We start from the raw sequence: 24,246 nt of genomic DNA on the forward strand, positions 1-24,246 counted from the left end.
TTGTGCATTACAACTGTATCCGGGAACTTATCACCTCTCTCAAAAATTCTCCTAATGATCTCTCATTAGTAAGGTGGATTCTGTGGAACAATGTATGGGGTTCATAAATCCAGTTCATGATATTTTATTGCTTTTATCAACAATTTTTGGCATTTCACCTATGCTAATCAAGTCGCTACAAGGTTCCCTACAATGGCTGGCATTCAGACTTTCGTTGAGCTGCATGCCAGCCCCTGGCTTCAGAGTAGCACTACTCACTCAACCAGGGAATATGTGGTCTTCACTGACAGATTCTGGAATGTATGCATCAACTTGGGTCACATTTGTAATATGATCTCCCAGTGCCTGGTCACTTATAAGCATTCAGCCACAGCTGTGCAGTGTATAATTAGCCCTGCAAGCATCCACTTCAGCAACTTCCTTTCAGACAATGTTTAGTCTTCTAAGTGATCTAGTTTGGTAAGTGGTTATTTGATTGCAAATCAGCAACCACTTTTGTTGATTTAATTTTTAGTTTGGTGGCAGATGTAGGGAGAACATATGCAGCTATAATACCAAACGACTGCTTGTATGTTAGCTTCTAGGTGGACAGAAGTGGAGTAGTAATTGTCAGTGACAAATATGCTCAATCCACACTTAGTTCCTTCCTCACCAGAAATTGTCTTTCCTGTGAGCCTCTCTGCACAATCATGTCAGGCTCTTTACTGTGTGTTTCTTGCAGACATAGATGATGTCTCCCCTCTGCCACGAGTTTTTGTTACTCCACATGAGTTCTGAATTCATTTACTTCCCACTGGAGTTAGGGAGCCATTTTACTGATGACTTTTTCTTTCCTTTGTCTCCTTTTTGTCAAGGTGGGGACACTGTGACTTGTGGATCAACTGAAAGACCAGTAGATTACTTTCAGCAAACATCAATTTGCATATTGCTCATGGATTCTAACTCATCAGATATCACCAAAGAAGTCTGGTCTGATGATTTGCATTTTTTTTAAATTTGGTATTCTGCTTTCTGTACAGCTTCTCTTTCAGTGTGGAGCACATGCCTTTGTAAGTGGTGTAGTATTTTTTGTTTTATTCACGGGAAGTTTGTGGGCTGTGAGGAACTACACGCTTTCAGGTGCAAGTGTTTGAGCACAATTCAGCTGAACATGTCTGGGTTGAGGAGTCCTTTTTCTGCATTGCTGGTCTGACTACATAAGGAAGATGTACAAACACTGACAACTTTTGGGCTTAGTAAAATTTTCTGGCAGTGTATGATATTTGCTTGTGATCTTTATTTCTTGTACCTCTGTTTCTAAACAGAATTTGAAGTTGTACTCAAGAGCCAACAAGGGCTGCTAATAAACAAATCTTTTGTTAACTACTTAGTTGGTAGCTCTTGACAGTTTTGAAATACATTATTTCTCAAATAATTATGAGCTGTGTGGAGCCACCTGCACAAAATGTATCCAAACAGCATAGTTCCAAGGACAGGTTACACACATTGATGATAATGAGTCAGAAGTTCTTGGATCATGTGCAACTTTTTCCCATTTACAGCAAGTAATCTGGATATTGCATAACATGGTAGTAAGGACATTATGCTCACAGGCACTCATGGAATTTGCGGTGTAAGATTTCAGTTCAGAGCAGGCAGCATTTAACTTACTTACTCTGGTAGCACCACAGTGTTGCATATGAGTAGAAAAGCAGCCGTTTCTTCTAACTCATCATTTACTTGACTTCATTGATGCCTTTTACTTCCCCTTCTGCTTTAAGCTCCTGAATGTATTATATTTATTAAATCACACTAGGACACAATATTCTCATTAAAATTAAGGATGTTGTTTAGCTCAGTTGCAATTAGTAACCTCCAAGTAGTTTTACTTTTGAGTTGTAACTTGATGGAAGGTGGATGTCATCCACAAGAATGTCTCGTTTTGAAATCATTTCACAGAAATGAGAGTTCCTGTAGTAGTCTATAGGCTTTTCAGAATGCAGAGAGGAGACAACTTTTGAAACAGTCACCTTCCATATTTACAATAACAACATTATCTGAAGCATTAAGTACTCTGTTACAATTTATAATTCTCTTGCTATCCATAGCTCATGGGGGTCTAACTAATGTCTTTATTTCAGAATGGCTGTTATTGCTTCTAATAAATAACCACATCTTGTTCAGGATGTTTTTCGATGAACTGAATACCATCATGTTCCCACAAGCAGACTAATTAATTCATGCTGAGACCTGCATTACCTGCACAACCTTAATTCAACAAGGATGTAGATATATATCACATTTTGATGTTGACAGTTTTTTTCCCTAGAGATTTGTACCATTCTCTCAACTCAGGAAGTTAAACTAAGATACTCACACCCTATGATACACACAGTCCCATTTAATGTGATGAAAAAGTTGCCATAGCATATATGGAGCTTATTTGCTGAACTTGTACCAAGCCAATGTGGTGAGAATTCTATGAGGTTCTCATCATTTGGCACAACCCATATGGCACATGTTGCTCATCAAATGCCAAATGTGCCATATTATACTCCCCACCCCCCTTCAGGTTGAAGGAAGACAACAGTGTATTATTAAAAAGTGACATGAAATGGACTGTCCATGTAAGGTTGATTGTGGGGAAGGTGAATGTCGACTTCAGTGTATCGTCAGAATTCTAAGAAAGAGCAGTTCATCTATAATGGAGACTTTGTAGAGAACACTTGTGCAAACTACTAGAGTACTGTTCATTTGAGATCCCCACCAGGTTGAGTCAAATGAAGTCAAGGCAATTCAGAGGCATGCAGCTAGATCTGTTACCAGTACATTCACTTACGGAAATGCTCCACAAACTCAAATGACAATCAGGGGATAGAAGTGGATGTTCTTTTCATGAAATACTACTGAGAAAGTTTATAAAGAACCAGCATTTGTGAAAGACTGCAGAATGACCCTACTGCCACCAAGATATATATCTTGCATAAGGGTCGCGAAGACAAGATAAAAAAAAATCAGAGGTTGTACGGAAGCATACAGACAATTGTTTTTCCCGCACTCCATTTGCAAGCATAATGGAAAAAGGAATGAATAGTAGTGGTACAAGCTACTCTTCACCACGCTTGGTGTGGTGGCTTGTGGAGTATGTACATAGATCGAGCTGAAGATCCCCTCCAACAGCAGAATGTCTAACAAAGCAGTGCAATGTTGAAAGCAATATTCGAGATGACAGCTTCCTGTGAACCTGCTAACTGCACTAAATAAAAATAACATTTTAATGTAACAGCACATATGAAACAGCAAATAGTATATTAAAAATGAGATTACCATATACTTCTCTGATGAATATGAGTTCACCATTTAAAAGTATAGTGGTTGAAAGTACCTGGGTTGTGAATACTGATAAGCATTTGTCGTAGATATGCATTTTATATATGTAACAAATGAAACATTTAAGTGAACAAATGTGCTTTATTCAACAAGGAAAATAAACTATAAAAAGCACAACAGAGTGGTTTATTTTTAAGTACAAGCGATTAATGCTTTTTATTTAGGAATTAAATCAAAAATTATTCACATCATCAAAACTTTTAAAGCTGCATATAAATAGGTTCTAAGCTCACTATTATGTACATAGTGTCAGGCTTTCTCCGAATTGTAAAAGAATAATTTCATAAATAACACACCCACTCTCTCTCTCTCTCTCTCTCTCTCTCACTCATTCACACACACACACACACACACACACACACACACACACACACACACTTATTCTGCAATTACAAAGCACAATTACAATATGTGGATTGTTAAAGAAGTAGGTTTCCTGTATGTTTGAAGGCACTCCACCAGGCAGAACGACATAACGAAAAGAACAAATTTAAAGTTCTTTGCAATGGTGTTTTACAAAACACATCTGTTTGATGTACACATAATACATTCAGCTCATTTGTCATAATTACACTCTTCTTTCAGATCCTTGATTAAAAAATTGAATGTTTCACCAGTAAATACTGCTTACCTATAGTAAACAAAGTGAAGTCTTACAGCTGCTGGTTTGACTGTTGAATGTACAATGAGCCACTTTAAGATCGGCTTCTTATTTCTGGACTATGTGCCCCTAATTTACACTTAGTTGAGAGTCAGGGGCTATTAGACTTTGAATTTTATGGCTTAATTACAATGACAATCTTCCATATGCATACAATAAAATCTGACAAAAGGTATCACTTTCCTTTCACGGATGCATTAATGTTCTTTCCAAGTAAGATTAACTGGTTCAAACAGCATTCAGAATATCATTTTGTTAGATACTTGGATAATGAAGACATTTAACTGATCTAAATTGGATGTTATGACCATACCACAGAGAGGTGGCACATAATTAATGCAGAGTAATACTTCATTGCACGGTGTCTGGACTAAACATACTCATATTTTCATCCTTAAATTTGTGTAGAACAGAAAAATATTCAGGGCTTTTGAATTATTACTCCGAAGAGCTGTATTTACTTTTTTGCCAGTTAACATGATTGATCCTTCACAAGTTGTACAGACTGCATTACATACCAAACAAATCAAATGTGTTCCCTTTTATTGTCTCTACTTATTCAAAAATACTGTTGACAAATCTACGAAATGAGGTACAAAATCATTAAATACTATCGCAATATTAAAAATATTTTTGTACATTAGTAGAACAATATTCTTGGCCTTCTTGTTAATTACAGCAAATTACATAAACTAATACTTTGTGGCAGCTGTCTCCAGATATGTCAGTAAAACAGAATTGCTAGAAATATCTCACAGGAATACAAACAGTGCAGCTTCACATTAACTTCGGAGAGCCTGCAGCCTGCTCTGCATGTCCTCGAGTTCATCCTCATCTTCCAGTGGCAGACCAGCATCTGCTGAGGCTTCAGCAACAACGGACGCTGCTGGAGGAAGGGAGTCCGTGACGGCAGCTGGGGCTTTGCCCAGAGTGCCTGCTGTCAGCTCCCACAGAACCTGTAAATTTTAAACAATTATAATGTACTAAACAGAAAAGCAAGATATGCCAAACTACAGAAACGATGGGGGAAGAAACTTGCAGAACTGGCTATAGTTTCAATAGGTCAGCTCCCCAGAACACTTGAGACCTACAGGATTTGGAAAGATGAAAGGTCGTGGGCACTTTGTGAATAAGGCAAAGCAGTTTCAGCAATCATAGTAACTAACAGCTCATGTAAGAATAGGGAAAATTGTACAGGAGAGGCCTTGGGAAAACAGTCTGCTTACCAGAATGAGATTTTCACTCTGCAGCGGAGTGTGCGCTGATATGAAACTTCCTGGCAGATTAAAGCTGTGTGCCGGACCAAGACTCGAACTCGGGACCTTTTTGCCTTTCGCGGGCAAGCGCTCTACCAACTGAGCTACCCAAGCACGACTCATGTACCGTCCTCACAGCTTTACTTCTGCCAGTACCTTGTCTCCTACCTTCCAAACTTTACAGAAGTTCTCCTGCGAACCTTGCAGAACTAGCACTCCTGAAAGAAAGGATATTGCGGAGACATGGCTTAGCCACAGCCTGGGGGAAGTTTCCAGAATGAGATTTTCACTCTGCAGCGGAGTGTGTGCTGATATGAAACTTCCTGGCAGATTAAAACTGTGTGCCGGACTGAGACTCGAACTCGGGACCTTTGCCATGGCTAAGCCATGTCTCCGCAATATCCATTCTTTCAGGAGTGCTAGTTCTGCAAGGTTCGTAGGAGAGCTTCTGTAAAGTTTGGACGGTAGGAGACGAGGTACTGGCAGAAGTAAAGCTGTGAGGACAGGGCGTGACTCATGCTTGGGTAGCTCAGTTGGTAGAGCGCTTGCCCGCGAAAGGCAAAGGTCCCGAGTTAGAGTCTCAGTCCGGCACACAGTTTTAATCTGCCAGGAAGTTTCAGTCTGCATACCCTTTAATCAGCCATACCTCCATCTATTTTCACCATCATTATGTCATCGTCATCATCAATAAGTTATTAGCAAGTAAATGTAAATTGAAGCTTCATGCAACCAGATAATAATATGAACATTTTGTGAGTCTGCTACACTGATATACTTTTAGCTGAACTTTTTAATAACTGTAAGCTAAACTTAAGAAATGATAGGAATGGAAGTCTGAGCATGAGTACATGCGGAATCCCTTACCTATACCAAACTAAATATTATTCATAAACAGTGCAACAGCTATGGCTTTTTAGAATGAAATGAACTGAGAAAAGTACCTCTTTAAAAGTATCATGATTGACAAAACAATTTTCACTTAATATAAAAAGCATGGAGATGAAGTCACAATGAATTATCAGACAATGATTTTGACTGTTAACCTCAACAGTTATCAATGAATGTTGTGAATAGCATTTATTTTCAGTTTAAATGACTTGTCTAGAACCCGTTATCAGCAAGCAAGTCTATGCATTAGTTGTTGAAAAGATCATTTGAATAGCTCAAAATTGTTAATGAACATTAAGGCAGTTAAAAAGTATATAAATAAATAGAAATTAGTATCGAATATTGTTTCTGAACTACTGAATGAGTAGACTGTGTATACATCTTTCCAAAACACTGTATATTACTCTCATACTGGCTTGAAAAAGGCATCTCTGTAAAAAATATTGTACAATAATTTCATATTTACTTTATCAACTGCACCAAAAAGAAAATTCACTTGAGAAAAATGTAAAATTACTACAAGACAGAATGGCTGGCCACTGATTATCTTCAAGGGGTGAAATTCCTGTGGTGTCAATACACAAATTAAAAAATCATTACTGTTTTACTATCTTTTGAAACATTTAGTCCCTTCCTCATGGGAGGTAAGAGGGATAGGTTTGGCTTGGGGAAGGAGGGACATGAAACTCAAATTCTAGGAAGAAGAGAGGGAGGGGGGAAGACACTCCTCACCTTACAACAGGGTTTCCCACCTTCCCAAACCTATCCCCCTTTCCTTCTTGGGGATGAGGCTAACGTTACTGAAAGCTAGGACAGTTTTTTCATATTTAAATGTTCGTATTAACAGAACTGATATTTCATCTTGTGAGGTCTGCACTAGTCTGCCATTCTGTCTTTTGCAATTTTAAAAACTGTTATGCTCTTTGGAACTTTTATTCTTAAAATACACAAGAATATTAAATCCTTTTATTATTATTATTATTATTATTATTGACACACACGTGAACAACAACATGCTTCATATTCACATTTCAACAAACTCCCTTCCAGTTTTTAAATACAGATTTAAGGCATTTCATGAAAAAAAAAAAAAAAAAAAAAAAAAAAAATAATATATATATATATATATATATATATATATATATATAAACAAATAAATAATTTCTCAAAATAAACTACACTCGGTCACATGTTACACGCTAATTCTTGCAAATTTCATTCATGAAGTATCTACCTCGATATAGGCATAAGTTAACTGTCAGGTTGTCAGACCTGCGATTCTGACAACATCTGCCAATAAGAAATAATTCATGAAACAAGGTGGTGTTAACTTTACAATGTTGGTAGCTTCACCATTAGCTTAATTCCTGGCATGTGTCATTTAATGTGAGATAGTTTAACCCTTCATGTATGCCTTTTTGTAGCAACTCAGCGAAGATAAGGTTTTTGATATCCTGTGAAAAATATGATCAACTGACAATTTTTTGATGATTTTATTTTTGTCATTTAGGACCAAAAACTATGGTGGTACATGTACCACCACAGCACCTTTTTGAGGTATTGCAACTGCTGGTAACTAGATTTCCCACTTCCCTTTTGTATGCTGTTACATGCTGCCATTAAATGAAAAAAAAAAAAAAAAAAGAAAGAACAGTGTTTTCAGTTTTTATTTTCTGTTTTCTTTTACTATAGTTAAAAAATATTTGTTATCAATATTAAAGTTTACTTACTACAATGTGAAAAAGACCCTTGAAACTTTATCACGCAATAAAGGGTTGGGTTGTTTTTGGGGGAAGAGACCAAACTGCGAGGTCATCGGTTTTAGTGAAGGACGCGGAAGGGAGTCGGCCATGCCCTTTCAAGAGAATCATCCCGGCATTTGCCTGGAGCGATTTAGGGAAATCACGGAAAACCTAAATCAGGATGGCTGGACACGGGATTGAACCATCGTCCTCCCGAGCGCGAGTCCAGTGTGCTAACTACTGCGCCACCTCACTCGGTCGCAATAAAGGTATGAGCCGATACAGGTCACAATAATGTACATTGCAGAAGCAAAGCAATGTGTTCTGTCAACAGTAGTGATCCCACAACAAATAGTAACTGACTGTTGTAGCTGTTTTCATACATCTGGTGCAGTTTACTACCACAAGATGTCAGGCATAGACAGAGGTGGTAAAATGTATTCTCAAAAGCTTTGGGATACCCCTAAGTTTGTGGTAAGTATACTTCCAAAGCTCCTTCCAGAAACTACATTGTTAGTAACCATACTTCCCAATAACCATTAAACACGATTGTTTGGTGAGATATATACTTCCCACAGTCCTGAAGCCTATATTTCACAACAAACAGAAACTACAGCAGGTGCAGCAGACTGCTACTAGATGCCAGGAGTGTACAGAAGTGGTAACACATATTCATTTGACCACTGTAAAGAAATACATTTAGTGGGAAGTATATCCCCACAGCCCACGAAAGGGTTAAAAGAGAGAAATAAGCATCTAGTAACAAAAACAAATTGGTAGTGCTAAAAAAGGGGAGTATATTACCTGTGGCAAGAGGCACACCTCTTGCACCTGTCATGCAAAGACTTCAGCATATAAAATACTTTACGGGCAAGCTTAAAATCACAGCATAATATTATGCCAAAAGGATGAAAAATACTGAATGTATGTGGACAGGTAGACATGTAAGTTTAAGAAATAAGAAATTTGTTGTATGCATAAAACCAATGTCAGAGAAATGCCCCTCAAGGTCAGGTTTGCAGAGTTATTCCCTCCACACTTCCCCAAAGCTGGTACAGAAGGGTACAGCATTATATGGTGTTATAATGTCTACTGACATGTAATAATGTGAAGAACACTCAGCAGATACTGTTTTGTCAGCTGGCAATATAGGTAAAAAGATATCTAGTTTTATTCAACCCTGCAGACAGGTCAGTGAAATGCATTCATCAAATGTATGTAATACTATCATAGGTACTCCACAGACACACTGGAGAGGGTCCTCTTGCTACAGGATGAGCTCATAGATGAGTTTGGCGTGGTTAATACATAAGCAGCATATAATGAGGATTTCTTTTTGAGAGATTTGGAGTAATTTTTACCATTCATTATAGTTTCTTTGATAACATATTTTGATAGGAGATACACTAATTTGCCATTCTGTTCCCCCAATGCCTTCAGAGTGTGGTGTAGCAAATGCGACCTTAGAGTAGTGCCTGGGGATCCTAGTTTTAACATGTCCACTATAGTGCACTGAATGTGGCAGTGCAGTGGTTGACACACTGGAGTTATGTTCAAGGTAATAATGGTACAAATCTGCATCTGGCTGTCCTGATTTCTTTTCTGTAATTTTATCAGTTCTTCTTCGATTCCCTACAATATACTTTTGAGAAAAGGGATTCTCAGCATATGCAGCTACGAAGACAAAATACTATAACAGACTGGATGCTGAACCTGAGATGCGTCTTCACAGTTCTCTTCTAAAATGCCTTACATCAACAGTTGGGCCAAAATGAAAATACATATTCATACGACCCATAAAATGGAAACAATTTTATCAATTTACAGTGGAATCAATACACTGTTATTTTATGTACTTTATTATTGCGAGTTTTTTGGTTACTGTTGTAGAAGTCAGTAGTGTATAACATATCTATTTTTGGATAACTTTCATTAAATTATTGTCATTTGAGGGTGAACATAAGACCAGGTTTTGCTTCTTTTAGGTCTGCATAAAATATTTAGTATTTCAAAAGGAATCCGCTTGAGAACTGCTGGTGTCAAGGACAACCACTCCCTCCAAACAAACACTGATCCATCTAAAGACAGATCTCTTCCTGAGTAATACACTTGACACAGTCTATTGTTAAAATAATTTACGTGATGTAGAATTTTGTCTAATCTCATCTGCTTTTGTCTCTCCTAGCCAGAGATTTCAAGCAAAATGTAATGAGTGTAAGATGATCATATATCTGTCTCAGCCCATGCTCATCGCTATTCCTCTATTTTGAAAGAGAGGATCTTCCATCCAGTAGTCTTGTAATTGGACGGATTTCACTTTACCCATATGTAATGAAGTACCCAAGATGCCAAGTCTTTCATCTACACTAACATGTTTCCACCTACAAATCAGACAACTGATCTACATATTATCACTCAGAAATACCTTCACAGCATTGTTTTACATTTAGTCAACTATACACTGGAGTACATTACCTGTAAATAATAGCCTAAACAAATCCACTGTATAATGCTAGTAAGATGAACAAGCAAACATTATCATTTGTAAACAGATGGTACAGCATGTCATGAGGTTCATCATGGCAAGTTTCACCCGATCTATTAACTTTGTCAGTGCCGCTTCTTCATTATTGACAATTGCATCACCATTATTGGCTGTATCTTTTGAGAGTTTTGCTTTCATACTATCATGATTTTGCCAAGTTTCTGCATCCTCAAGATTCCAGCTATCCTCCTACAATTCTTTGACACTGAACACAAAATCACTATCTTTCAATACATTCAACACACTTTTTAGTGTTAGAAGCTCCCAGTGTTGGTTAATTGGTCGCCGTTTCAAATAATGTATGTCACAAACAATTAAACTCAAGAAAACAAAACTATGAGCACAAAAAAGTTCCTGAAGACTTTATTGCTCGTTCCAACATATTTATAGCTGATAAACTAACTGAATAATAAACCTACTGATGAACAATTATACACACCTGTCACAATTTTTCGCCAGTCTCAGAAAAGCTTGTAAGTTTTAGCAGCAATGGACTAGAGGCTTGTGTTGACACTTTTAAGCATCAGCTGCAGAGAATTGTTAAACCACATGGTGTGAGTGACATCATACATGACGACATATTGCTCCCAACATTCCTTTTTATATGTATTTATTTTTTATTAAGAGTTGTATCTTGCCAGAATCATTCACGCATAATTAAATTAGACTCCGAGAGATTATGTTCATATGCTCTTGTAAGCTCTCTAATAGCCTCTGCCAATAGTCTGAACTATGAGGCATCGGCTGCCATTGGTGAAGGCATAAAGAACAATGTATTGTTGCACCTGCAGTACATATGATCACACCAGTAGCAACTTTTAGCACACTACCAATTTCTTTATCCTGGTTGAATTTTAACAGCGTTTTTGAAGTGTAGTCTTGCTAGCTCTATTGTCTAATAGACCAGCATGGTAAAAATTTGTTAGTTCTTCAGCTCTGTAAGGATAGCATCATGGAAGTGGTCACTAACACACAGGACTCCATGGATGCTCCACTGGGTTGTAGGTACTATAGGTAGTGACCTAAAATGTTGAAGCTCAGCTTGTTAGTAAGCAGAGTTCAAATACTGAAAGAAGTGATTCTATTAACTGTTCTCTAGACAATTGGGAACTTGTAGCTCCTGTTTCTAATGCGGTGATACAAGGCACTTGCTTGCTACAGGTATTTTGTATTAAGATGCCACATCAGAACGAGGGGAGTTTGAAAAGTCCGTGCAAAAATAAAAAAATTACTTAGTGTTTGGGGTAAACCTTTTTTATTTTTCTACGTAGTCTCCATTTATTCTTATGCACTTCGTCCAGTGCTGTTCTAATTTGTTGATCCCTTCCAAATAATAGGAATTGTCCAAGTCTGCAAAATAGTTATTGCTGCAATCACCTCCTCATTTGAATAAAATCTTTGTCCCAATAGCCATTTCTTCAAATTGGGGAACAAATAGTAGTCCGAGGGAGCCAAGTCTGGAGAATAGGGGGGATGTGAAATGAGTTGGAATGCTATTTCCATTAAATCTGTGACCACAACTGCTAAGGTGTGTGCTGGTGCAGGGTCGTGATGGAGAGAGACTTTTTTGTGGTCCAATCGCCAGCGATTTTCTTGCAGCTCGGTTTTCAAAAGGTCCAATAACAATGAATAATATGCACCTGTAATAGTTTTACCCTTTTCCAGATAATCAATGAGGATTATCCCTTGCGAATCCTGAAAGACAATCGCCATAACCTTTCCTCCTGAAGGAATGGTCTTTGCCTTTTTTGGTGCAGATTCTCGCTTGGTAACCCATTGTTTAGATTGTTCTTTGGTCTCAGGAGTATAGTAATGTATCCATGTTTGATCCACAGTGATGAAACGACACTCAAAGTCCTGCGGATTCTTCCTGAACAGCTGCAAACCATCGTCGCAACACTTCACACAATTCCAAGCATGAGCAATCGCGGAACCCATCTTGCGGATTATGCAAAATATTATGTACCCATCCACTTGAGATGCCCACAGCACTAGCAATCTCCCACACCTTAACTCTGTACTGGATCAATGTACTGAAAGTGATCAATTTAAGGGTTAACACCTGTGTACTATGCATCTGAGGTAGAATGTTTTCTTCAGAGGCAAGGCTGAAGACACCCCTATTTAATCTGTTGTCCATCTGAACAGTCTGAAGTGGCTGAATTCTTCATTGTTTCAGGTTAGCTAGCAACTCAGTAGTGTGATGTGAATGATACAGATGAAATATATCCTGTGTTACACTGAGATAAAATTTGGTATTTCTTGCAGTTTATCAAATTGTGACTATGCAGCAGTTCATTTTTTTAATAACAGACACACATTTATCATATTTAATGCAGCTTCTCCCCCCAAAGTGATACTTAACATGTTCGACAAGAATAAATGTTTTCTAGCAATAAATCTCCATCAGTTCTAGAGCATACCAGATACTGAGTATTTTCTCTTAGTGTGTTTCTCCATCCTTGGTTGTAGCCCCCATGGTATGGTCAGACAGAGTTGGGGATGCTATGGCAATACAATTTTCTGTTTTGAAATTATTACCTATATCTGCTGATATAGCCAAGTCAGTATGGTCATTGGTTTGTGTAAGTTTCATTAGCGACCAACCATTCCGGCATAGAGGTTGCAGACAAGGCCCAAGTTCCAAGGAATGCTGACCAGAATGACAGGTGTGGCGGATCGCAGTTCTGTAGAGCCATGCAGGTGTCTCAAGGGCCCCATCTGGCCTCCCAACTGTGGTGCCACAGTGACATTGCAGTATGCAGAGGAAGAAGAGATGGATGTGTCTGATGCTGTGCCCACATGCCAAGCTGCAGCCAACTCCAGGTGATGCAGCCTAAAGACTTGGCACGCCAGCACAGTTACATGTGTGTAACCCCGAATATGGGAGAAGGTGGTCCTCTCCTATTGACAGTAGCCATGGATACCTCTGAAAATTGGAAGTTTTACGGACTCACGCTGGTGACGAAGAGAGCCATCAGCATGTAGAATTTGAAGTTGAGCTGAGGTCCACATCACTGTTTCAATAGTTATTACATTGGGCATGTGACATACCACTGCTTGATGCCCGATATCTGTGTGCAGCGCGCTGGCAGCCATACATGCCAGTACTGTTCACTACTAAGGGAGAATGAGATGATGTGAGAAAACTTTGGCAGTAAACACATGATGAGTTATTGTGGCTGTGAGAAATTTAAAGCTGTGTTAGCTCGTGAATGTGGATACCCTACAGGGCATCCAAAAAGCAGAGGGCGGTCCACCTCAACTACCGTCTGCACCATCCAGAGGTGTGATATCAGCAATACAAAGGAGCATTCCTACCGACGTACTCGCTGATGCACCAGTGAGCGAGGGCCAGGAGAGATAGATGTGGCAGCCACGGCTGCTCCAAACCATAGAAGATAGCATGCACGTACCAGGATGCACGCCCTGCAGGTGCAGATGGGCTGCCTGCATGAGACTAAAATGTGAGGCGGCCCACATGCACCAATGTTGGTGGAACAGGAGATCACAATCTCTGCCCAAAGACCTACATGGGGAGCTTTCTAGTTTAAGGCAAGTGTGAGGCGACCACACACTGTGGATAAGTTGAGTACCATATAAATTTAGAAAAAATATGGTGGGAGGGAAATCTAACCAAAATGGAGGAAAAAATTATTTCTTGGGTAAGAATTAAAATGGAAAGAAATTATTGAAATCAAAAGAAATGATTAAAATGAGGACTTGCAAAGTTTGCAGTCCTTTCAGTTGTCGCTTACAATAGGTAGGAGTTGCAGTAGGTCTATTAAAAACTCGGTATTGCATGGGACATATATGATGATCACATGGAAGGTATTATAGCTCATCATATACATACATACAAAAGAATCATGAGCCACCCTGGGGCAATTAAATCATATGTCCTTTACTGTTCCCAAGACCTGGACGAAAAGAAAGCATCATGCAACAAACTCATAGTATTTTTGCCCACATTAATAAATGACATCTAAGAAAATTAGAAAAGAATATTGTACCATATGTAAATTTACCACCTACACTATGTCACAGTAAGGAACTGCTGATACCAGTGACTCCTGAGAATGTGTCAGCGAGTGACCATGAATGCATTACATACCCAAAATTCTAAGTCACCCTGTAAACCAAATGTACAACAGTTTTCTGTTTCAAGAGGGTTTCAACAATCTTGTTTGAGATTTTAATTTGTCAAAGCAACAGAATGAATTTTTACCTTTCAGATTACAAGATTAAAAGTTCTCTTTTGACATTTTTCATGACTGCCATGTTGTTTTTACTGGTTATTTGTCCCAGGTAGGTGACATGGTCTTCTGGAGTGATACTTAATCTGTTAAAAAAGACTCTTGACCATGATTTCAGTATAAATGAATAGTTGAAATAGTGCATTGCAAACCACCGGCTGTACCAACACAACTTTATTCCTTTAGCAATTTCAGCTCACAAAACCATTGTTACTGAAGGGAAAGCTGGATATTAGTGATTTACACTTAAATATCACTATATTGGCACCTCACTGATGGTTGGCTGGTTAACTGATTGGGGGAGGGGACCAAATAGTGACATCATTGATCCTATGATCTAAGGTGACAGAAACCGAGGGAGGAAATACACAAACAGCACAGTCCGGTTAAGCGGAATGGAAAATGCATTGGTGCACCAGCACCACTGTTCACCTTTCCTAATCCTCGTATCGTGGCATGATCACGACACTATGTGTTCAACACCACGGGAAGAGGACTCAAGAAAATGGGAAACAAAATGGCACAAAAGACCAGACAAATCATAGGGAAAATGGGGGAAGAACTTGGTTGGTGTGGAGGCAAGGTCAAAGGCTCCATAACCAGCACCAAAGCTAACCATGGAACTTCAATCCCAGAGGGAAATTCAGGTACTTAAACCTGGGAGAACAAACCACTTTCATGAAGAAAATCAAGGACAGACGTGACCATGCAAGGGTTGCCCACTAACACCTGGGACAAGAAAGGTGGGAGGGCTCATTTAGTGTGGCACCTCACTGATATGTATGTGTAAATCACGCGTCTCCAGCTTTCCCTTCAGTGATCATGGTTTCGTGAACCAAAACTGGTAGAGGAATAAAGTTGTGGTTTAGAATGCATTATTTGAAGTACTAGGGTATTGTAGACTGTTGCTTCAAGAAAATTACATGAGTAGTACCCAACCATAATTTCTTGCAAAGACAATCTGAAAGTCAAATTTATCCATAATGGGGAAGTTTCCTGTTTTCCTTGGTTGTTCATGCAATTAATCAGATGGAGACTTGTGTGAACTATTACCCCATAGTGTATATTTCTCATATTTGACAAAATGAGAAATACAACATTTACAGATATCAAGGCAATTCCAGTTCTGTTCAGTAGTTAACCCTGACAGATAAAACACTGGTGAATTCTGTCCGAGTGGGTTAACAATGCTTTTGGATAAAAGCCATTTAGAATCAACAATGGCCTGAACAGAAGACGGCAGAGAAGATCATTCTTCTGAACCAATAATTTGTATACCTCTATGGCACTATAATTACGATTTGTCAAAATCTTTGTGAAGCTGTGGACAAATCGTCACACAGATTTTTGTTCTTTTGATATGTTCCCAAGAAACAGTGAAGCAAAAGTCCTTATAAGACCACAAATCAGACTAACAATGCGGGTTGAACATTTAGTTCATTTGTTGATTGATTTTACAAAATTACATGGTTGTCTTTCACAAGTACTTATAGACTGAAATCACACATATAGAATGTAATGTGTAAATAATTACATTTCATGTTCAACCATTTCCAGTTTGTAAAGTTTCATCAAGTCAAATGGATGCTGAAAGTCGTCTGATGGCTGCAGAACCACACAAAAAACTATTTCTAGGCTGAAATATCACAGGAAATTGGGAGCAAAACATTTTACAACACATTACTTCATTTTTCTTTATTCTTACATTAGTATTTGTGTCCAAGTGCTGGTATAGATTTCTTTGCTATTTAGTTCTGGAACTTTTGTTGCAAGAGATTGTATAATACGTAGAATGGTGTACGTATTTTCAGAAATCAATCACAAGACAATGGTGGCCTGACTCAGAAATTCGGGCAGAATAATCTTTCAAAGAAAATGTGTTTTGTTCTTGGAACCATTGTTATTAATAGCAATAAACTCCAGAATGAGATTTCTTTTTGCTTATAAGGAAATTTACTTTGAAAGTGACGCTTTTCAAACAGCCATTCGGAATATTTTCCAGCGACCTGTTAGAAATTCGTTTCAGCAGTTGCCAGAAAATACTAGATAATAGGCATCGCCGTGCTTGCGCAGCTACGATGACGCAGGAAGCCCATACGTTCGAACGTGTAAAACATTAAAAGATCTTACATTATGTCATAAGAGAAACAAGACATTAGAGGATATTCCAAGAGCACGGGAATTTTGTGAACCATACTAAAATGCATAATTCGGCTTAAAGTGCACATTCGTATTTCCAGATTCAGGTGTAAATTTTCTTGCAGTACCAGTACTGTATTATCTCGTGTTTGGTTCTTTGTTTTGGCATAATGCCATACATGCTAGAAGATGAAAACGTGACCTTGAAGTGCAGAAAACAGTTGAAACTAGCCAATAGTGTGGAATTAAACACTTTGTTTCAAATAAATTGACTGCCTCAGCAGAAAAGATTAATAAAAGCAAAATTTCTTTAACAAACCGACAAAAATAACTTCATTGTTCTGCAAGGTAATTAATGCTTGACTGTCAGAAAGGTGGAAACAAAATAAAATCTGAAACTAATAACAGGTTGTTGTTGTTGCTGTTGTTGTTGTTGTGGTCTTCAGTCCTGAGACTGGTTTGATGCAGCTCTCCATGCTACTCTAACCTGTGCAAGCTGCTTCATCTCCCAGTACCTACTGCAACCTACATCCTTCTGAATCTGCTTAGTCTATTCATCTCTTGGTCTCCCTCTACGATTTTTACCCTCCACGCTGCCCTCCAATATTAAATTGGTGATCCCTTGATGCCTCAGAACATGTCCTACCAACCGATCCCTTCTTCTAGTCAAGTTGTGCCACAAACTTCTGTTCTCCCCAATCCTATTCAATACTTCCACATTAGTTATGTGATCTACCCATCTAATCTTCAGCATTCTTCTGTAGCACCACATTTCGAAAGCTTCTATTCTCTTCTTGTCCAAACTATTTATCATCCATGTTTCACTTCCATACATGGCTACACTCCATACAAATACTTTCAGAAACGACTTCCTGACACTTAAATCTATACTCGATGTTAACAAATTTTAACAAATTTAACAGACTGTAGCCTTCCGTAATTATGTGAATGTATTTTAATTCACTTGATAGCTCTCGGCCACAGAAATCTGTTTTGTTTTCATTTGACATGAGAGCAATAAACGAAGAGGAAACAGCAAAACCACATAACGGTAACATGGCTCACATGGAGACTACCCCCTCCCCACTACAACTCAGACTGATCTGTGCATCAGGTCCGGATCTATGACATTTCCGAACCTGGACAATATTAGATAGTGGCGCTCCCCTCCCTCGAGCATTTGACGTAGGACACAAAAAATTCAAAAATTCGACTTTTCAAAAATATCTTCATTTTGTAGTGCACATATTTCTGAAGAGTCTGATACATAAAACATATATGTTCGAGGGAACGTAAGACATGTTATTTGGTCTTTAAGTGTGCCAAAGTGCAGTGCCATGCCTCTTCACACAGCATTCTTCCATCACATGTCTCTGTATTTCGCTCTGTGGAATTCAAACGTGTAATATTTTGTAATGGCTGTCATCAAACTATATTCAAGCCAGTGGAAATTAAAATGTCCTGTGGTGCCTCTCCTTCTCCCAGTCGGCTGGTTTGACACCCTGCCCCTCTTTTTTTAAAAAAAATTAATAATAATAATAATAATAATAATAATAATAATAATCATCTCGCAATTAATACTGGATGGGATTATTTGTAACTGGCAGACAAGAACGCTTCAGAAAATTTGCAGTCCTTACTGCACATTAGCTAATAACTTGCTGTTTTGTGCGACATAAAATTAAATATAGGATACATAAAACGAGTAAAGAAAAGAGACAAGCAAGACAGTACACATTTCTTCAATCCTTAAGCCCTAGCTTTTTTTCCCTCTCTAATCCTGCCACAGCTTTATATGCTGTACTTTCCTTTCTGGCAAATAATCTATTACCTCACAAAAGTTCGTCACTGTTTTGCTACTTGGAAAAACGAAATGTCATTGTCTAATACTAGAAAAGCTGTTAGTAAAATAGTACCCCAAGTCTAGTGTGGTATCTCGATCTGATTATGTGTATTTTGTCACTGTATGCTAGATAAAATGAAACAGGCCTGGCTAATATTGCAGCAGTTGTTACACACACCAAACAAACGAGACTGTTTTGGCACAAATGGTCATTTTCATAACACGACAGAATATAATTCACAAAGTACCAATATCAAATGCCACTACAAGCAAAAAGATTTATGTTGGGAAATAGTTTCACATTTCATTCATACTCTCTAGCATCTGAAGCATCAGATCGAAAAGCAGTAGTACAAAATTTTTATATAAATTTGGAATCGTCATATTCTTCCGTAATTTGTGTGAGGCCCCGTTTCTTCTCCTTCTTCGTTCTAACAATCTTGTCACTAATTCTGTAACTATTCCTGACAGTGTCAAAAATTATACTCTGGTTAAATTCACTAACCCTGTCACAGTCACTGGTTTAGTTATCCCGCATTTATTCCCCGGTTAGGCGTTATTACGTGTTCGTACAATGCGTTTTCCGCGTTACTCCCAGAATAGAACTTTAGCGGCTGTTAGCCTGGGACTGTATAACTGGCCCTTAGTAGTGAAGCGGTCTGGCCAAAAATTTTCTGTCAAAATTTCATTTTCTTGGATACACGGAGAACACAATACATATTCTTTGTTGCCTTTTATTCCAGTTAGTCGTTTATTTCCACTCTGGTAGTCTGACTCTATGGAATTCGCTAGTAATTATAACAACACTGATCATTTGCAAACCACATAAACAGGAATTGGCATTCACCCGTTCAGCTTATTCCGATCAGCTCGTATAGCCCCGTCCCCTTTTGTCTGCAGGAAAGTTTATTTCTAGATGCAACTGGGATTCCCCTGGCAGAGGCACCACGTACATTATGCACGCATTCAAAAATCAGCTTATAATACATTCAGAAATCAACTTAGAATTTGTTCCAAAATGTTCAAAAACCAGCAGGGATGCGTTCAAAATTGTATGAGTAATGGATAGACCAACGTGCGCTGGATGCTAGGCACTTTGTGAAACAAGGTCTTTTTCCTCAATAATATGGAGTTGGCGCCCCACCCCCGCTCGCCGCCCATGAAACTGCCGCCCGGGGCAGATACCCCGGTTTGCCCCCACCCCCTAGTTCAGGGCCTGTTGGGCCTGTTGCGCATACGTGAATCTGCCAGCTTAGTCGCACCAATAAAATTTTTCCAGATAGCATCTGGCTACCGTATTTACTCGAATCTAAGCCGCACCTGAAAAATGAGACTCGAAATAAAGGAAAAAAAAAAAATTCCCAAATCTAAGCCGCACCTGAAATTTGAGACTCGAAATTCACGGGGGGAGAAAAGTTTTAGGCCGCACCTCCAAATTGAAACAAAGTTGGTCCATTGTAATATGAGACACAATTTAGGTCGAATGAATAACGATACAGCTACAGTAGTTTGGTTCGAGTCGTAAGCTTAGCAGTTAAGCTTTACCAAGTAGCCATTGCTATGCGTCAGGCACTCCGTCTGTATTTATACGGATACCCTTCCTTTTTCACGTGCTTCGCCTGGTTTGAATCGACTGCTTATTTTGCTTTGATCTGATAAGTGCCGTTTTCTATGTTATAGGGGTTTACATCAGTCACTAAGCTGAAAATGCATTACTATACTGTGTCATGCAGTGTTTGTCGCATTCTGATAGTGCGTGTTTACGGCCTGTCGCTGCTCGCGGCATGGCTTGCTTTTGTGCGCGCTACCGCCACCTACAATTAAAAAAAAGAGAGGAATCGTCTCATTAGCGAAACAATGGCAAGAGACTGCCATTTGTTGTTACTTACACTGCGGCTTTCTTTGATAATGATCAACAAAAACCAAATAATAGACTGTGTATGATAGAACATGTTCTGAACGAGAGTTTGGCGAAAATTTTTCTCCGTTTGAAAATCTTTGCAGCCGCTTCTTTAGTACATCAAATTCTGCACAGAAATTAGTCATCTTAGATTTAAAAATCTAGTCAGTTGCCGTGCTTCATTTCTGACTGTATCACTATTAGGCATAAGAGTAATATGAATATAAACATGACACGATACGTATATTCTTCTGCGTTTGCTGTTGTCTCACTCTAGTTTCGTAGTTTATTAGGCAGACAGGATTTAAATGAGATAGAAGCAAACACGAAAGAATACATGGCAAAATGTTTATATTCGTATTATTCTTATGGTGAAGAGAATACTGCATGTGATTCACATTTCATGAGGTTCCTATTAGCAACCATCTCTTCTCACAGGTAGGAAAAAATTCAGAACGTAGAGTTGGCCATATTGACAAAAATCCCAGTCTTGCCAGTCGGATTTTCATAGTACATTGAAATTCTGCTACATTCGAAGATGAACAATACGGAATTTGTATTTACTTCGTTGGATAATGTATGAAAATGCAGCGGTCAAAACTCGGGCGGAGAAAAAAAGCTCGTCTTCCAATTTTTTATTTTATTTTTTTTTTTTTTTTTTAATGACACAGAGGTTTTGGCGCCAGTATTTATCTTTGTGCCTACAAAGGATGCCTGTGGAGCACTACATATATTCGACAGCAGAAGTTAGTTGTGGCGGCAAATACCGACATTTTTCATAACTTCCGCTTGCTTTGCACTCGATTCTAAGTCGCAGGCGGTTTTTTGGATTACAAAAACCGGAAAAAAAGTGCAGCTTAGATTCGAGTAAATACGGTACTTGCTGCTGTTGCTTATACAGCTAACTGCTACACTTCTGTAGCCAGAAGCGGGAGAAGGTACTACTCATAGGCGACTCAACTGCACATGAGCTTGCTCGCAACCGCTCAAGCGAATCTTATATAAACAATTGTGCTGTCAAGCTCATTGGAGGCAATTTATTGTTATGAAACATTGCATAGTCTTCCTAAAGCCTTTGACACATTTTGCTGCTGGCAGACGCTTGTATGACTGGTATGTTTTGTTGTTGTATATGGTACATTTCCTTTGCAACTTAAGTTTTATTTTCGTTTTTTTCCTTTCGTTCGTGTTTTATTGCTGTAGCATTATTCTGCAGCAGCGAGATACAGTAATAGTCTTTGTTAGAATAGGTTCTTACCAGTCAAAGTTACAAAAATTTAACTGAAAACTAAAACAATGTAAAATTCCCGGAATTCTAAAAAGTTCCCGGGTTTTTCCTGGTTTTCTCCCGGATGAAAAAATTCCCGGGTTTTTCCCGGATCTCCCGGTTGTCCTGGGTCGTATACACCCTGATTCAATGTGAGAGTTGCATTCTGGCCACAGTGGCTGGAGATAGTGGACATGTGCGCATCAGGTGGACATGTGTGCATCAGGTGTGCCTGCTTGTACGAATGTGTATTTTGTTTTCTGAAGAATGCTTTGGCTGAAAGCCAAAAAATTAGTTTCTTTGTTGTGCTTGTCTGCAACTCAACAAGTCATTTTTAGAGTAGTAATGTATCCTTTTCACAGTATTATTCATTTCAAAACAGTTGTCTTGGCCTTGTTTATGCTCTGTATGCCAAAATGTAGTAATATTACACTAAAAGAGCGACTGGCCTTTTGTAGCAAGACTGATATACATTCTGTTACACAAAAGTAATGTAGGGATTATCTTGCAAGCTTGAGCGTATACAAGAAACGCATTGTCTAAAACATCTTACTATACTGAAACAGGTGGAATTGGTAACGAACACCTGAAAATAACTGTCGATTGCTGCACAATTGGCACCTTTCTGTATACTGTTTTCAATGATTGTAGCTAATTAGACGTTCATTTCTCAATTGATAAAATCCATGGACTGCACACAATATTGTAAACATAATCCACCTTCAACACTGAGTTATACTCTCAAAATTACACAAAGTGGGGAATGCACCAAAAACATCTCAGTGTGCCGTTTTCAGTTATACCTATTTATTACACGCCTGAATTCCTACAGATACTATTCAATGGCCCCATTCTTGTAGCCTCAGAGTTATAGTTTCATTCAACAGACTGCATGAGAAATACTAGTATCATACCTTATCTCCCCATACCTTTAGATTTTTACTTAATAAGGTCATCCCAGATGTTCACTGCTAGGGTAAACTCTATGGTTGCTATCAATATAATATTGCAACAAAAATGTAAGAGTGAATCCATTACATAGGCTCATAGTACAGCATTAAATATCATTAAGAAATACACCTAAGACAAGAGATTTTTACTAGTGCAAACTAATTAATATTTTAATTTTGAGTTTTTTTTTAATTTTTTTTTATTGGTATCTGATGTACACACTGTGCAGCCAGCACCATGTTACACAAGTAGTACATTGGATGATTAAAAATAATTAAAGGGCATACAAGGCACATGGTACAAAAGCTACCTAAGGACATACACTCAATTACATATGCTGGTTAAAATATCTTGAAAGGTCTGTGATGATTTTGTATATCATGTGAGAATAGTGGCAATACCGGTTAAGTATGGCTTATCGCATGCCCAATCTGTAAACCACTATCTTCTGTGTGAAGAGGTAAGCCCACACACCCATTTTATTGGACATCTTAGTGCACTGGTATACAAAGAAGGTTCAATGAAGTTTCATGGCACTGTAACTCAAACACTACCTGCATCACTTTCATAAAATGATTGTTGCTATTCCAATGCACCGTAGCATTTTGAGACCCAATAGTGTAGTTAACAAGTGAGATATATTCCAGATCTTGTTTAGTCTAAATGGTCTGGTGAGTTTGAACAGTGCCTTGCTGCTCCTGCATTTGACACTTGTGTGTACTGAAGTCCAACATATGAACATTCTGAAAGGAGCTCAGGACAAAAAGTGCTAGTCACATATAACTGACCAGTTATTTTTGAATCATCAGTGAATAGTTTAATCTAGCTTCTGCATTTGAACAGTTGTCATGATTACACATTTCCAGTTTGGAAAGTAGATGGATCTTGCATGATGTGCAGGCAGATTTTCACGCAGGAGTAAGGTATTCTGTTAAACTTTGATGCCAACTTCATGAAACCACGATAAAAGATAGCACCATAATCTAATTGAGACTGCACCAGCCATCGATGCAGGGACAGCACTGTGGGGTGATGTGTGCCTCAGAAGTATGGGAATGCATGATGAATGTTAATTGTTTGTCCTAGCCTTTGATGAAGATGTCCAATGTCAGCCATTCATCCCAGGAATTTACAAATCAAGCCAACTACTTCCATGGTGCAAGATGCTGTATATCTAGAGATTTGTGAGGTGATACTGCCCATGTTTACCATCAAATGTCAAGTAATATGGCAGCACCCACTATTCTATGGCAGGTATGCAAATATCATCTGCATAATGTGATAGTTTACTAAATGTTAAGAAAGGAGAGCAGGTCCCTCAGATCCCAGCATGGCAGAGACTGACCTGTAGTGACAACAAGGGTAGATAGTTTAACAATTGGTGATAAATTCCAATATCAGCGGTATGTATGGATTGAGGATTACTTCC

General features: G+C 38.5%; 1 protein-coding gene across 1 annotated transcript in view; it reads right to left on the reverse strand.

The window, feature by feature from the left end:
- Positions 1-3,430: 3,430 nt before the first annotated feature.
- Positions 3,431-24,246, reverse strand: part of LOC126175903 (charged multivesicular body protein 3) — a 48,265-nt gene continuing 27,449 nt past the window's right edge. The window contains exon 6 of the mRNA XM_049922965.1: positions 3,431-4,986. Within this exon, the coding sequence (XP_049778922.1) occupies positions 4,813-4,986 (174 nt within the window). The 3' untranslated portion in view covers positions 3,431-4,812. The remainder of the gene's footprint in view (positions 4,987-24,246) is intronic.

The sequence above is a fragment of the Schistocerca cancellata genome, chromosome 3, assembly GCF_023864275.1.
Source record: "Schistocerca cancellata isolate TAMUIC-IGC-003103 chromosome 3, iqSchCanc2.1, whole genome shotgun sequence".
NCBI lineage: Eukaryota > Metazoa > Arthropoda > Insecta > Orthoptera > Acrididae > Schistocerca > Schistocerca cancellata.